This window comes from Camelina sativa, chromosome 2, assembly GCF_000633955.1.
Source record: "Camelina sativa cultivar DH55 chromosome 2, Cs, whole genome shotgun sequence".
NCBI lineage: Eukaryota > Viridiplantae > Streptophyta > Magnoliopsida > Brassicales > Brassicaceae > Camelina > Camelina sativa.
The window spans coordinates 28,634,926-28,651,025 of NC_025686.1; the positions used below are offsets into that span (position 1 = coordinate 28,634,926).

At 34.9% G+C, this 16,100-nt stretch overlaps 4 protein-coding genes across 4 annotated transcripts; 2 read left to right on the plus strand and 2 right to left on the minus strand.

Moving 5' to 3' along the window:
• LOC104745246 (probable disease resistance protein At5g66910) lies at positions 1,248-4,511 on the plus strand. The gene is made up of 5 exons (XM_010466447.2): positions 1,248-2,108; positions 2,193-2,599; positions 2,707-3,065; positions 3,150-3,355; positions 3,545-4,511. The coding sequence occupies exons 1-5, from the start codon at positions 1,463-1,465 to the stop codon at positions 4,378-4,380; spliced, it is 2,454 nt and encodes an 817-aa protein (XP_010464749.1). The 5' UTR covers positions 1,248-1,462; the 3' UTR covers positions 4,381-4,511.
• LOC104745267 (probable disease resistance protein At5g66890) lies at positions 5,220-6,850 on the plus strand. The gene is made up of 3 exons (XM_010466468.1): positions 5,220-5,475; positions 5,630-5,841; positions 5,943-6,850. Exons 1-3 carry the CDS (start codon positions 5,282-5,284, stop codon positions 6,770-6,772), a joined length of 1,236 nt encoding a protein of 411 aa, XP_010464770.1. The 5' UTR covers positions 5,220-5,281; the 3' UTR covers positions 6,773-6,850.
• On the minus strand, positions 6,836-9,321 carry LOC104745257 (serine/threonine-protein kinase SRK2I-like). The gene is made up of 9 exons (XM_010466456.1): positions 8,990-9,321; positions 8,550-8,624; positions 8,328-8,429; positions 8,198-8,251; positions 8,003-8,095; positions 7,729-7,821; positions 7,527-7,631; positions 7,355-7,453; positions 6,836-7,271 (listed from the first exon to the last, which is right to left on the minus strand). Exons 1-9 carry the CDS (start codon positions 9,179-9,181, stop codon positions 6,981-6,983), a joined length of 1,104 nt encoding a protein of 367 aa, XP_010464758.1. The 5' UTR covers positions 9,182-9,321; the 3' UTR covers positions 6,836-6,980.
• On the minus strand, positions 11,148-14,238 carry LOC104745274 (LOB domain-containing protein 36-like). Its single transcript, XM_010466479.1, has 3 exons — positions 13,936-14,238; positions 12,288-13,416; positions 11,148-11,653 (listed from the first exon to the last, which is right to left on the minus strand). Exon 2 carries the CDS (start codon positions 13,377-13,379, stop codon positions 12,396-12,398), a length of 984 nt encoding a protein of 327 aa, XP_010464781.1. The 5' UTR covers positions 13,380-13,416; positions 13,936-14,238; the 3' UTR covers positions 11,148-11,653; positions 12,288-12,395.

Below are 16,100 nucleotides of genomic sequence, written 5' to 3' on the forward strand. Positions count from 1 at the left end.
GACAAATGGAAATGAATGGTTTCACGCGTTTTGGTTATATGATTATTGCGTCCAGCCAAAGCTTAGCTTTCATTATTCCGAATAACGAGATACCATAAAAAGCTAAATGGAAATAATTCAAAACTAGGGAACCAAAAAGGAGAAAGGGAAAGAAATAGAGTAAAAAAGACAAGAGTTTTAATGTTTTTCCTAATTGGTCGCCGCTGATTAGATTCTCCTTTTTGCAGTTTTCTTCAGGTTCACGGCCAAAAATTGTAAGCAAACCAAATCAATTAAGAAAGCTTTTTATTTGTTTCTTTGCACTAATTAAGGAAGTTTCGAGTTATATACTTAAAAAAAAAAAAAAATTATGGAGTATGCTTTTGGGAAAAGAGCATCTGTCCAACTGTGATGGACATCGGCTTTAAGCTATATTGAAAGCTGTGCCGCTTTTGCCAATTTATTACAAATCTGATTATAAGATAAATCTTTTTTATTCGGTTTGGATGAATTTCCCAAAGTTTATTAAAAACTGTAAGTTGCAAATGTTGACAAAAAAATCACTTCTTGTTGGGAAATTTAGTCGGTGAAATATGGTCCACCTACTAAAATAATTTATACAGTATAATGTTAATTGCATATCTAGTTAGTATGAAGTCACCGATCATATCAAAGATTCATGCATGCAGATCACCATACATAAAAAAACGAGTGAACCAAAAACGATTATATTAGAGCAAAACGAATACATACATATATTAAGCGACATAATGATGAATACGGGAGGATTTTATATCATGACAAAAGATGAAGCATGTGAGGAGTTGTTGATTAAGCATCATTTTTTTGTTTTAGTTAAACTATTAACCACTAATCTTTGATTATGTGTTCTTTCTTCACTCCTTAATGATCACTATAAGAGTCATTAAGACTAAACGAGTAATATACATGAGTCAACATGGGCTGACCCAATTCGGACATGTGGAAGTTCGCACAATAATGGGACAGTCACATGCTATGTCTCTCTTTTCCATCCTATTTTATTGCTCTGTGATCAATTACGAGCCATTGAAAATTGTATGGGTTAACCGGAAAAAAACAAAAAAAAGAATCGTGTTTGTATTTTTGGTCGAAAATAAGATATGGGCTTTTCAACCATATATTTTTGGCCCATATAAAATACTACTAAGATGTATCTAAATGGGCCGATAATTGAAAAATATCTATATATAAATGGGCCTGAACCTTTTTTTTTTTTTTTTTTTTTCTTTTCTTGTGCAAACAAAAAAGTATTGATTGTAAATTTCAGGTACACTGTGAAGTGAAGTCAACAGCGACGGCATTGCTTTGCAAGTACGATAAAGCAAAGCATCTGATTCCTCGTCTTCCTTAACGTGTTGGATCTTCAGGTTCTGTCGGCAGAATCAGTGAGTTATATATTTCATTCTGAGGAACTTTTTGTAATCTGAAGAGAAGCAAAAGAATGAACGATTGGCTTAGTTTGGGATTAGGCTCAATTGGGGGAGCTTTGGTCTCCGGAGGGATGAAACTTTTGATTTCAGAGGCCAAAAAGGTGATAGCTTTCAAATCTGTGTCTGAAGAGCTCGCATCCACGATGATCTCGTTGCTTCCGGTGGTCAATCAGATCGAGTCGATGCAAGATGGTGTGGAACTAAAAGATCTTAAGGTAACGATCGTTGAAGCTCTTGTATTGGTTCAGAAGTGTTCACTTGTCAAGGATTGGAATGTAGTAAAAAAATCTAAGTATACGAAAGAAGTTGAGGAAATCAATAGGAAGATGCTCAAGTTCTGTCAGATTCAGCTACAGCTTCTTATGGTTAGGAACCAGTTGAAGTCTATGCCTTCCATGGAAGCCATTGAAAGTTATTTCCAAATCATCAATGAGAAGCTCGACCTTTTGAGTGTTGTTTCTTCTCCCTCTCTTGCTTTTACCAAGCGTTGTTCTGTTCCTAAGCTTAATATGAATCTTGTTGGATTGGATTGGCCATTGATGGATTTAAAGAAGAGGGTCCTTGACGATTCTGTGGTTAATCTTGTTGTCTATGGTCCTCCTGGTTGCGGGAAGACCACGCTCGTTACTCAGCTCTGTCACGATGAAGATATCAAAAGTATATTTTTATACATCCTTATTAAGTCTTGAAAGTTTCTATCTTTACACATGAATTGTTTCTCATGAAATTTTCCATTGGCAGGAGTATTCAAGAAAATCTTCTTTTGCGTTGTGTCGTGTACTCCTAATTTCAGAGCCATAGTACAAAATTTGCTACAAGACAACGGTTACGGAGCTATTACATTTGATGATGATTCTCAAGCAGAAACTGGCTTAAGAGAGCTTCTGGAGGAACTCACTGAACATGGTCCTATATTGTTGGTGTTGGATGATGTGTGGCAAGGATCAGAGTTCTTTCTTCGGAAATTTCAAATTGACTTACCGGGTTATAAGACTTTGGTGACTTCTCGTTCTGACTTTTCGAGTTTATGGTCCACTTATCATTTGAAACCTTTGAAAGATGAAGATGCTAGGTCCCTTCTCATTCAGTGGGCATCTCCGCCTCATCACATATCTGTAGATGATGAGTATGAAGATCTTCTCCAGAAGGTATTAGTTTCATCTCTATGTTTCTTTTCTTGATAATGTAGACTCGACCTTCAAGTTTTAAGCTTTGATTGTCATCTTTGTGGAAAACACTATATTCATCTTTGTAGATATTGAAACGTTGCAATGGATTCCCTCTTGTTATTGAAGTAGTCGGCATTTCACTAAGAGGAAAAGCTCTGTATTTATGGAAAGGCCAAGTGGAAAGCTGGTCTGAAGGGGAAACAATTCTTAGTAATCCTACTGTGCTACAACGTCTTCAGCCTAGCTTCAATGCCCTGCAACCCCATCTTAAAGAGTGTTTCTTGGTCATGGGTTCATTTCTTGAAGACCAAAAGATATGGGCTTCGCTTATAATTGACATATGTGTGGAATTATTTGGTAGAGGTAGTAGCAGCAGTACCAACGTGTACATGAAGTACCTTAATGACCTTGCTTCTCAGAATCTGCTTAAACTTGTTCCTCTCGGGTAATGTTATTTCTTTTTCAACATTTTTCTCATTGCACCTGCTTGGCATCTATGATTTGATGAACTTATTTGTTTACTTACCAGGACAAATGAGCACGAAGACGGATTCTACAGTGAGTTGTTAGTCACTCAACATGATATTCTGAGGGAGTTGGCTATTTATCAAAGTGAATTGGAACCAATCCTGGAAAGAAAAAAACTAAATCTGGAGATACGAGAGGACAACTATCCGGACTGGTGTGTGAATCTAAGTCAACCTATCAATGCTAGACTTTTGTCCATCTCTACGGGTAAATCTTTCAAGTCCTCTTTTTCTGAAAATTTGTGCATAGGGACCTAGCATCATACTCATTTGGAGATGTGTGACATTCTTATAACTATGTGCATAGGGACCTAGCATCATACTCATACTCATCAGGCTGTTTCTAGGAATATGACATTCTTATCACTATGCTCATAGTCCTTTTTTTTTGTTACAGATGATTTGTTCTCATCAAGGTGGGTGAAATTGGATTTCCCTAATGTTGAGGCTTTAGTTCTTAATCTATCTTCATTAGACTATACATTACCAAGCTTCATTACTAAAATGAAGAAGCTAAAAGTTCTGACAATCACAAACCACGGTTTTTATCCAGCAAGATTGACAAATTTTTCATGTCTAAGCTCATTGCCAAACTTGAAACGGATTAGATTGGAGAAAGTTTCAGTAACTTTGCTAGACATTCCACTATTGCAACTCGGCAGTCTCAAGAAGCTATCTTTGGTTATGTGTAGTTTTGGTGATGTTTTCTACGAGACAGATAAAATAGATCTCTCTAAAGCTCTACCGAGTCTACAAGAGATTGAAATAGACTACTGCTATGATCTTGATGAGTTACCGTATTGGGTCTCTGAAGTTGTTTCATTGAAGACTCTTAGCATCACAAACTGTAACAAGCTCTCTACACTTCCAGAAGCTATAGGCAACTTGAGTAAACTGGAAATGTTGAGGCTTCGTTCTTGTATTAATCTCTCTGAGCTGCCTGAAGCGACTGAGAGACTCAGCAACTTGCGGTTTCTAGATATTTCTCATTGCTTAGGATTGAGAAAGTTGCCTCAAGAGATTGGCAAACTGCAGAAGCTTAAAAAGATCTCTATGAAGAAGTGTCCGGGATGCGAGTTACCGGATTCAGTGAGGAACCTAGAGAATCTGGTGGTCAAATGCGATGAAGAAACAGGATTCTTGTGGGAGAGGTTGAAGCGAAGAATGAGAAATTTGAGAGTTCAAGAGGAGGAGGAAACAGAGCAAAACCTGAACTTATTTCAAATGTTTTAATGTGTGAAACTAGTGATTATTGTGTGTATTTTTACTGTTTGACAAAAAAAATGTGTGTATTTCACTAACTGATTAATGTCTGTGGTATAAAAAATGTATATATAAAATAAAGAGATAATTATTTCCACATAGATGCAAGATAGAATTTGAAATTGGATGATAGTTTTGTATTTTAAGCTACAAATTCAATTGTGTTATTACTGAGAAATTATCATGCCAAACGTTTTTGTGTACGTCAATCTTTCTAAACCATTTTAATAGTAGTACTAAATCCTTGATCCTTATCTAAATTGAATAAGATTGAACAGAGTTATTCATCACAATTCTTGACAAACTATAATAGTAATATTCAACATTCGCAATTATAATTTAAAATATAATCTTGGCAAAGTCTTTGAAAATCCTAAAATGTGAAGTCTGTCATCTTTATATAGTTTTCAGAAGAAAAAGTCAAAACAGTAGTTAGATACAAAGAAATGATTTTTATTCATTACAAAGGTGTCAATATTGGATTTTTATTTCCGAAAAAATGATTTTCCCTGCAAAATTACCACTAATTTAGTCAAAAAATTGTTTTAAAGAGATCTTTTCTTATTTTTCTTGTCACATTTTAATTCAAACAATGTGAGCACGTTTACATCTTTTACCGAACCACGGTTTATGGACTTTCGTATACGTCAAGTCACTTTTACTCCTTTTCATTTTTCCAACTTAAACTTCTATTTTGGGTTTGATTTGTTAAGTTTCCATTAAAACTCCCGCGTGTACTTTTCCTTTATAAACCCATCATTATGTGGAAGAGTCACGTTTTTATAATAGAAGAAAGAGTCATTCAAAAGAGTAAAATTTCTTTGTTTTCGGCTTTTTGATCTTAAATTTCTAAAACTCCTCTCCATTCGTTATGGACTTTGATGCCTTGCCTCACAATCTTAGAGAGTGTTTCTTGGACATGGCCTCGTTTCTTGAAGACCAAAAGATAATAGCTTCCACAATAATTGACTTATGGTCTGAATTATACGGCAAAGAGAGTTGTCTTTGTATGACTTACCTCCAAGAGCTCGCCTCTCACAATCTCCTTCAACTTCTTCCTCTAGGGTATGTTGCTTTCTGCTCATCCACCAATTCTTAATCTCCCTATATATTTGAAAATTCTTAAACCTAAAACCTAAAGAAAAATTGTATATTTCCTTCTTGTAAAGAGATTTATAGCCTTTTTCAAATTTTCCTTTTGTTTTGTTTGCATTAACAGGAGGAATGAGTGTGAGAATAGTTTCTACAGTGAGCTCTTGGTCAAACAAGACAACTTCCTTAGAGAATTTGCTATAAATCAATGCCAGACAGAACCAATCTTCGAGAGGAAAAGATTAAACTTGGAGATACAAGAAAACAAATTCCCAAACTGGTGTTTGAATCCAAAACATCCTATCGTTATTACTGCATCTCTCTTAGCTATCTCTACTGGTAAATATATAGTTACTTCTTTACTCTGTTACACACATTCTTTAACCACATTTTTTTACAACTGTATATGATTGATTCTTTTTCTTTTTTGGTGTTTACAGATTATTTATTTTCATCAGGTTGGGGTGAAATGTATTGTCCAAATGTTGAGGCTTTAGTTCTTAATCTCTCTTCATCTAACTATGCATTACCAAACTTCATTGCTACAATGGAGAAACTGAAAGTTGTGATTATCATTAATCATGGTCTTGATCCTGCAAAAGTAACCAATTTGTCGTGTCTCAGCTCATTACCAAACCTGAAACGGATTAGATTCGAGAAAGTTTCAATCAATCTGCTTGACATTCCCTATTTGCAACTTATAAGTCTTGAGAAGCTGTCATTATGGTTGTGTCACGTTGTTGAGACTGTCAACGAGACAGAAGTTGATGTTTCTGAAACTTTACAGAGTTTACAGGAAATCGAAATTGATTACTGCTACAATCTTGTTGACTTGCCTTATTGGATCTATCAAGTTGTTTCACTGAAGAAGCTTAGCGTCACAAACTGTAACAAGCTTTGCAGAGTCCTAGAAGCTATATGCAACTTGAGGAACCTTGAAGTGTTGAGACTGAGTGGTTGCACTAGTCTCATTGAGCTGCCTAAAACGATTGAGAAACTCAGCAATTTGCGGTTTCTTGATGTTTCTGGTGGCTTCCAACTGCAAAAATTGCCTCTAGAAATTGGAAATCTGCAGAAACTTGAAACGATTTCGATGAAAGATTGTTATCGATGCGTATTACCGGATTCAGTGAAGCATCTAGAGAATCTTGAAGTGAAATGCGACGAAGAGACTGCGTTCTTGTGGAAACGATTGAAACGAAAAATGAAGAATTTAACAATAACAGAACAAGAAACAGAACATAACCTCAACTTGCTTCAACTGTTCTAGTTGTTAATTTGCTTTTGTGTGTGTGACGTTTTTGTAACATTGGAAAATATTATATATAACATATACATAAATATGATATTTTACATTGCATATGTGAGGAAGAACAAGAAACAAACAGAGACAATAGAAAAATGGTAGGAATTGAAACCAGAGGATCAGCAGAACATATAAAGAAGTGTTTTTTTGGTCATTTAAAAAGCTTTTTTAATTAGAGAGCGTAAACTATCTCTCCGCTACTGTCAATATCGATTTCAGATTCAGAATCAAAGTCGTCCATGTCATCGTCAAGATCAAGATTGTCAGTCATGAACTCGTCAAGGCAACGGTTTCGAACAGCGGGTATTGTGGCTTCAGAGATGATTTGCATGATTGTGTCAAGGCTTTGCATTGGTTGTTCAGGCTCCTGAAACTGGCTTCCTATGTTGCTCTCGTCCATTAGATCAGCTGGGAGGTTCTTCAAAAACCAATCATGAGTCTTGATCTCTGGAATGCTAATCCTCTGTAATAATAACAAACAACCCTCAAAACTATCATTTCGCCGATGAGTTGAGGATTAGAGATGAAGAAGAAGAAGTGACTTACGGTAGCGGGATCAGCCACGAAGATTCTTGAGATTAGATGACAGCATTCAGGTGAGATCCGTATGTCGTCAGGGATTGAGTATTTAACACTAAGGATTCTCTGTGTTTCAGAATCATAAAGAGAGAATAAGAGGAACAACATCAAGAGATAAGATAACGTTTTAAGAGGTTACCTGTATTGTTTTGCGATAGTCTCTTGGCTCGTCTGGATCTTCGAAGGGATAAGCTCCAACCAACATGACGTATAAGGTTACACCGCATGACCATACATCTGCAATCTGGTATTTTGTAACACTCGATCATTAGTTCGATTATTCATCCATGGATAAAAAAAAGAAGACTACAAAGGAATATATCTTTAAAGCCTCTCTTTACCTTGCCATCATATTCCTGACGAAGCAGTACCTCTGGAGCAATGTATGCAGGAGTACCGACAGTTGACTTTGGTTGTGAATGAAGAACAGAAGACTGTCAAAAACAAATGCGTAAAGGAAGTAAAAAAACAGACATTGAACAAAGTATATGGAGATAAGCAAAAGTTGTGATACAGCACAAAAACAGGGGAAATTAGTATGAGAATAGAGGAAACAAAAGATGCACAGTTGCTGCTGGTAACAAAAGGATAAAACTTTGTGATAAGTAATAGTACCTTAGAATATCCAAAATCACAAATTTTTAAGCGAGGAGCAGGACTGCCATCCAACAATGTATTCTCCAGCTTCAGGTCTCGATGGCAAATTTGCTTCACAAACACATGAAAAAAGCAGAGTATTTAACAAGTGCAAATTAACGAGAATATAAGCCCTTAGGATCCATGACCATGAAACAATATCTCTACACATACCATGGCATGACAATAACTGACTCCAGATATAAGCTGCTGAAAGAAGAAGCGAGCCTGTACAAGAAGAAAAAATCAAGAATCAAACTTGAAATTCAGATTAAGAGAAGTTGAGCTGAAAAGCAAAGCAAACCTCATCCTCACTAAACCGTCCTGCATTGCAAATCCGCTCGTAAAGCTCGCCTCCAGAAGCATATTCCATTATGATAGCCAGATGAGTCGGCGTCAAAATGACCTACCCTCAAATGTACACAAGAATGTAAACAGAGTGTAAAGGATCATCACTGGCTTAACTAATTGCAAAAAAAAGACAAGAACTGAAAAAAAAAACAAAAAGTGATTAAATTATTTATACCTCTTTAAATCTAACAATATTAGGATGCCTTAATGACCTGTGGTTAATGATCTCCCTTTGAACATTTTCATCAATCTGCAACTCCCACAGTTACAAGGTTACTCAGCCACAAGTGATTCACAACTGTCCTAATCTACAAAAGCACAACACTGAAACCTCACTCACAAAATAACAACTTGAAATCAAATAACACCCAAATCAAAACCATTCAATTCAAATGTTGAGAGAATTAGGAAGCTCAACATCTTCAAAAATCACAACATTAAAAGCCAAAACCATCATCCACATCAAATAAAAACGCAAACTTTCAAGTACCACCAAACCACTAAATCCGGAAAGTGAAAAAACTTTTAAAAAAAACCAAACACACTATAAATATAATCAACTTCCAAATATAGAAAAAAAAAGATGAGATTTTTAATAAGAAGAATAAGAGAAACCTTGTCTCCTCGCTCGATGTACTTAACAGCAACAAGCTCCTTAGTGAGTTTATCTCTCATAAGGCGAGCAACACCGAAGTTACCAGAGCCAATATCCTTAACGAAGTCATAACGATCACTATCGTGCATAATCGGCATATCAATAGGTCCTCCTGCCGTGGTGGTGGTGGTGGTCACCGGAGCTCGATCCATTTCTTTATCTCTGATCAAAAAATCAAATAAAAAGAAGGAATTCGAATATGTTAAGTCGCTGGAATCTAGGAAGAAGAAGATTCGAGAAATGGAAACATATCTTTCAAGAAAAAGGTAACAACGAATGAGGAAAGAGAGAATAAGAAGAAAGACCAAACCCAAGCAAAAATAAAATAATAATAATAACAATTTGGTTGCCCCAAGAGATAAGGATAAATCTTCAAAAACGACAACGTTCTGTTGCTTTGATACGACAACAGCCGCCGCGTTTTGATGCTTGATGTTGCTTCGTAAGGAACTATGACCCCAAAAATAAAATTAAACTAAAGTGAAAAAGAAAACAGTGTGACTTCAGTCCTTTCGATTTCTTTCTTTTTTTTTCCCTTTTTTCCAGTTAAAGAAATTTTATGAAACATATATAGTTGTGATAAAAAAGTATATATTATAAACATATTATTCTATAAGAAAAAAAAAATAGTTTGGAGGAAAAAAGAAAAACTTAGTTCAGAAGGTAACAGAAGCTTGAAAGTCACGTGCCATGTGATCAAAAGAATATTCCGTAGTATGATGCCGTTACTTGACGGCGTCAAGCGCTGACACTCGTTGCAATAACGTAAACGGAGATTGAGACAAGTTGAGTGTTGACTACTGTTGATGATGACAGTGACAGTGACGTGGTAACTTTTTAAACGTTTTTTAATTTAATTAATGGGCTTTGTCACTAATTTTGTTAATTAAAAAGGCCTTTAGTTACAACATACCAAAAGGCCAGCCCATTTATACAATGGATGAACAGCATTTTTATCATATTTTGCATGATTGTATTTAGTCAAACTTTGGCTTATTGATTTTGTCGGTCCATATATATGTAACGTCTAGACACACTTTAAATTATTATAATCCACGAAGGACTGTTGTATTCAATTGGTTGTTGGATTGACCTAGTTAGAAATCTTTTTATGGGATTTATTGCGACACGAGACATTGATTATAGTACCGAAAAAGGTACACTAGTGACTAGTGTGTTTAGAAATAGAGAGTTGTATGTACTGTACATAGTAGTATCATTTTATTTTATTTTATTTTGTAAGTTAATACTAATATAAGGGGTGAATGGGGTTTATGGGTAAGTGCGCAATTAATGGGTCAGTGCTTAATTTAATGACCGATGCTCATCAATTTCATCACCTTCTCTTTATTGCTATACTAAGCATCCTACTGGTGAGATTACTATACTATTATATGCACATGCACATGCACATGAACATTTAGTTTCCATTCTCATGGATCATTCAGGTAAAATATCTAAACCACACTCACATTGATATATAGCTACTGATTGATATGATCATTCATGACATTGACAAATTGATTAAAAGTTTTATACTTAGATTGGTATTGATTCTGTGAAATTAAATGGTATTATTATCTGTTTATCAGCGGCCCGTTTTTATTAAAGTGTGCGTGGGATTTATACACATCATGTTATGTTGGGGGTCCTTAAGGGAGGGTTTTACAAAACGGTGAGGATATGGAAGAGAGAGCCAAATAGTATAAATTTGTGAATGGTCAAAGAGTGTTAATAAATGAACCAACACAATCTTAATTGCCAAGCATTCACACTTAACTACTTCTTTAGCTTCATTTACCTACTTGATCATTATCATATGTGTTTGTTTATAAGTAAGTAAAGCACACTCTCTTTTTAAAAATGTAGTAGCCTTTTTGTAATTATTATAGGGGTGTTTTATAAACTTTACTCCTTTTGTTTACATTTTGAGTAAATATAACACGATCGAGACTCATAGTTAATAAGTGTGTTGTCTAAAAACAAATCAGTATGTAAAAGTAAGTGTAACCATTTTCAATAAACATGTCACACTTCAAAATATCATTTTTGGAAAGAGAAAACAAAACTAAACGACATATAAATTTTCAGAAATAACAATTATATTGTAAACAAGGATAAAACAAAGATGGATTATTCCATAGTTTTTATATAATCCTTCGGTTGACATCGATATGATAAACCACTAGGCCAAGTGACCATCCTCTTGACATCTAATTTACAAATAGATTTGCAACCAAAAACACTATCTCTCATTTTTTTTCCTTAAACCGAAAGAAATGTCAAAAAAATAATAAGAAGAAGATACCAAAAAGAAAAAGGAAAAAAAAGTAAAGTAGTAAGTATTTGTGTCCATGCTAAAGAAGCGGACGGGATATGGAGTTGGAGATCTTTTGTCCAGTCTGATACGTACGAGCCTTTGGTTTTATATATACTTTTTATACTCTTCAGCAAAAACTGCCTGTATGATACTCAAAATCAACCAAATAACGCTGACTTTTTTTTTGTGAGTCGATTGTGACTTTTACGTGGTGAGTGTCTTTTTCGCTGTTGGAAGTGCGACAAGGTTTGAAAGGAAAACTCGATTGCGTCCATAATGCCTTGCGCAAAGTCAGAGTTTCCAACTGCAAGAAAAGTCGAGGAAATAAGTTAAAAAAACTAAAGTAATGATCCAAGAGAGACTTAAGAAACGATGTCTATTAAAATTAATTAAAAGAACTTGATCGATGTGATTGACGCTAATACATGCATGAATAAAAGCGTATCTTATGGGACAACACTTAAAAAGATTTCCAGACAGAAAGGTGTAAGCAAATCTTAAGATACACAAATTTTCTCTCTTTCATCTCTATTAGGTAGAGTAGAACAGATTACTACATATCACACAAGTCTAAATCAAGAATTGGTGAAGTGATATGACCCACCATGATTTTTCTTTTTTCTTTTAAACCCTATTTTTAAAAAAATAACTAGGTTAGTTAATGCATTATTGTTCAGAGAATCCAACAAAAAGGAAGTTGTTTAAAAATATGGGCTATATGGCTATGTGAGAGTATAGGAGAGTTATTGAAGACATGACAAGGCTTTTTCATTAAATGTTATATGTAAAGAGCAAAACCTCCTCTGTTCCACTGTAACTGTGCTATACCATAAATAAAGAACATTCAAAATGCAGAGAAAACGCAAAGAACTCCATCATCCATGTAACAAATTAAACCCTAATTATTGAAAATGAAAATCGAGTTTTTTGCCACGTACCTTAGGAAAATTTTGTAGAGTTTATCGAGCAGCGAGAAGGTCAAAGGCCGTATCTTTCTTTTTTTAATATCCCTCTTTTTTTATTATTTCCTCAATTAGCGAGCGAGATTAACCAATGACACTCCTTCTACCCTCCTCGCTCTCTGAATTTGGTTGCGTCTGCGTTTGCGTCTCCTGCGTTTGAAGCGGTAGCGGCTGAGAAGATTGTGTAGGTATGAATAGTTGAGCCTCATGATGTTGCTGTTGTTGATGTTGATGATGATGATGATGATGTAACTGCTGATCCGTATGGTAATTATTATTCGTCGAAGGACTATCATCAACAAAGTTACCTCCAAGAGACATTCCGGTTACGGCTGTACCACCGGAGCTTAATTGATTAAACCCAGTAACAGTTACTGAACCGGTCGGTATAGAGTCAAAACCATTATTAAACCTCAAAATCTCAACTTGAGCTTGGTTTTGATGGTGTGGACTACTACTTCCTCCTCCTCCTCCTCCATAAGCTCTAAACATCTCATTCTGTTGCTCCCTCGCAACCGCTGCTAACTGCTGAGCCTCAAAGATCTGTTGCTGCTGCTGCTGCTGTTGCTGGTACAATTGTCCAGTTGGAATAGCCATCATCGGCAACAAGTTATGATGATGCTGAGTCAACACAGACGCCGAAGAAGAAGATGGTCGTTGAGGAGGTTGCGGCGGTAGAGACATGAAATGCGGTTGAGGAGGCGGTTGGAGAATAGGGAGCATAGCTTGAGGACCAACGTACGTAGCGAGCTCTTTCTTGGCGTTTTCAAGATCGTGTTGAAGCTGTTTAAGACGGTGTTGAAGGATTGAGATCAAACCGACGCAACCGTAAACAGGATCGCGTAGTCGAGCTTCGGCTTCGTAGAATAGAGAGTTTACGGCGTCTTCTCTTTGGTTAGATGCGAGCTCGTTGAGAAGCTTAGCGACGTTACTTGCTCCAAAGACTTTGTGAACGAATGAGAATTTTTGAGGTTGGTCTGGTGGGAAATATGGAGCGAATACGCATTCTTGAGTGCATTTTCTTCTCAAGAATTTACAAGCTGCGCAAGGAGAGCTTGAAGACGCCATTTTCTTGTTTTGTTTCTCTCTTGAGAGACTTGAGAGCCTGTGAAGAAGAATATAAAAGAAAATAATCAGTTTCTTTAATTAAATACGAAAAAATTTCTTGAAAATAATGAAATAGGGATCGTGAAAATAAATGCATCGAGGAAGCTTCGTGTAAGTCATTAGATGAGACCCCTATGAAGTGTTGAGAGATTGTAAATAAATGTTATCGTGATTCGTGCAACAACAAAAAAATCCGTACAAGTAATAGAATAGTGAAATGGAAACGTGAAAAAAAAAAAAAAAAAAAAACTCTGATCATAAACATTACAAACCAGGATCAAGATGGCCAGGAGAAAAGTTATCAGATCTATTTAGAAGTCGATAAAATTCTTAAAAGGGTTTACGTGTATGTAAATGGTACTATAGGAAGAGAACAGATTCCAGAAAATAAAGGCAACATATAAATCATCAAAATAAAATGAAAAGAAAAATCTATCAGTATCAATCTTTATCAATCAGATTTTTTTTTAACTAAATCAAATCATATAGAACAAAAAAGGAAATAAACAAACTTTACCTCAATTAAACTACAAATCTTTCTCTATTCCAAGAAAGCTCTCTCTCTCTCTCTCTGATTTCTTTGTTTCGCTCTAGCTTCATATATCACTATCTTCATCGTTTGATTCCATGATCGATCGATAGAGTGAGTAGGAAGTAACTCTCGGGCTCTAGGGTTTCTGTGAAACCCCAAAAAAACTAACCCAGAGTATTTGATCTGATATCTCCGATTTATTCTGCCCTAAAGCTGTTTCGTAGATTTTATAAAACGAATGAGAGATAAAAAGATCTGAAAGAAGAAAGAAGAAAATGGGAAAAAGAAAAAAAGGGAAGGCTTTACTAATGAGGGGGATGATCTTTTTATATCAGTGAACACGGCACAAACTATAACCTTTGAGATTACAAGAGAGTGTGATTTACCGCCGTTGGATCTCGTAATTATTAAATTTTAAGCAACCACGTTGGTGATTACAGTTTTATCCCTGAATTATTTCATAATTTTAATTTTGTCTTGACTTAATTACCCTCTAACTGCTGTCTTCGTCTGGAGATAAGTCATTTTCAATTTAATTTCTAAAAATCTCAAATTGATTCGAAATCGTTACACAGTTACTGAAAAAGTCAGCCCCCACGAATTTCTTTTATTAACGAAAGCTTTTTATTACAATAACATGGTATTTGTTTATTTAAGGCTTTTAAGTTTTAAGCATCCTCTATATAATAAAACAAAAGTATATAAAGACTATAATATGGATTATAAAATTAATTATTTAATAGGTATTGTTGGGGCTAGAAAAAACAATTAGAAGAATAAGTTTGTGAAATAAGATCTGGGTAGACTTTCGGTACAAATCGACTTAGAACTATGGAAAACAACGAACTGGACTTTTGTATTGACTTTTTCTATTGATTTGCTTTGAGCTCAATTACATGTGTCTCCTCGTTTTACCAAGCCGGATATTTAAACTAAAACCCTAAGCCAAACTTCTCCTCAATCTCCTCCTGCAATCTCGCACACGATCCCAACTATGTAGATCCCGACTTCCTCTCCGAGTTGACCTCGCTTCCAAACTCGAGCTCTCCTTCCGGGCCTTAACCAGGCCCATTTTCGTTGTCGAGATTCTCTTCTTAGTGGGCCTATCGAGTGGGCCTTTCTCCAACGAAACCCAACACGAACAGGTATGAAATGTAATTATTAGTTAAATATCATTTTAGATCCTCTTTTTCTATTCCAAAAAATAAATAATAATCTCTACAGAATATTTAATTAATTATATATAGGTAACAAAATCTCAAAAATTAATCAATTTTCCATGGATTAAGAGTGATTTTGGATTATACTAACAACAAAATCTAAAAAAAAATTCAAGTCTTCATCTTTAACATGTGATTTTGTTACATAATGTTTTATTCAGAATAACTTTTAAAAACAATCACATAAAATTATAATTTATATAAAAATTACAAAATACATAAAAAAAATTTCAACTCGTGGTAGATTTGTATTTCACATAAGAGAAATATATATCAACTTTTTATATAGTATATGTTATTCCCAAATACGTACTTTGTAGTAAGATGATTAAAGGGTCACATGCCCACTGGAGATGAAATTAAAGTGCTTCGTTATGTTCAACACAAGTCTAATGTTGCACATGTTTGTGTTTTCGTCACTGATAATTACATTATTTTGTTCTTGTTGTTAATCTATATATCATTGAATGCAGTCAGGTTTTTAAGAAAAAAAATGGTGAAGTTAGCTAAGCATTCACTGCTGAGAATATTTAAACTGCTTCGGAGTTGTATTCTTTTTAATTTACCACAAAATATGCACTGGAACCATAAAATACTAGTAAACTAAAGCGAAAAGTCTAGAAAAATTATAATTCAGTTTTAAAGTATAATTTTATGTTATCCTAAAAGTAGTAAATTTATACTATCAAAATTGTAAATAGCAAAATGTTGACCATTTGTAGGGGTAATATTATAGTTAGAGTATAGACCCACCCAACCCCACTATGAGTTGCCGCACGTGCGCCAGAACCAAAATAATCAACGTAGTTTAATAAAGTTAGGTCAAACTTTAATCACATGGACTTACAAATTTTATTTTGTCTCATCATATTCATTTATTAAATTTTTTTTAGCAACATTCACAAAAAAAAAAAAAAAAAATCTAGATGT

Bases quoted from the DNA above. Each gene is read 5' to 3' on its own strand.
- LOC104745246 (XM_010466447.2), top strand. From the start codon at position 1,463: ATGAACGATTGGCTTAGTTTGGGATTAGGCTCAATTGGGGGAGCTTTG. The intron at 3,066-3,149 runs GTAATGTTATTT...TTTACTTACCAG, and splicing joins CTTAAACTTGTTCCTCTCGG to GACAAATGAGCACGAAGACG. The intron at 3,356-3,544 runs GTAAATCTTTCA...TTTTTGTTACAG, and splicing joins ACTTTTGTCCATCTCTACGG to ATGATTTGTTCTCATCAAGG.
- LOC104745267 (XM_010466468.1), top strand. From the start codon at position 5,282: ATGGACTTTGATGCCTTGCCTCACAATCTTAGAGAGTGTTTCTTGGAC. The intron at 5,476-5,629 runs GTATGTTGCTTT...TTGCATTAACAG, and splicing joins CTTCAACTTCTTCCTCTAGG to GAGGAATGAGTGTGAGAATA. The intron at 5,842-5,942 runs GTAAATATATAG...TGGTGTTTACAG, and splicing joins TCTCTTAGCTATCTCTACTG to ATTATTTATTTTCATCAGGT.
- LOC104745257 (XM_010466456.1), bottom strand. From the start codon at position 9,181: ATGGATCGAGCTCCGGTGACCACCACCACCACCACGGCAGGAGGACCT. The intron at 8,430-8,549 runs GTATAAATAATT...ATTTGAGGGTAG, and splicing joins ATATTGTTAGATTTAAAGAG to GTCATTTTGACGCCGACTCA. The intron at 8,252-8,327 runs GTTTGCTTTGCT...CTTCTTGTACAG, and splicing joins GACGGTTTAGTGAGGATGAG to GCTCGCTTCTTCTTTCAGCA.
- LOC104745274 (XM_010466479.1), bottom strand. From the start codon at position 13,379: ATGGCGTCTTCAAGCTCTCCTTGCGCAGCTTGTAAATTCTTGAGAAGA.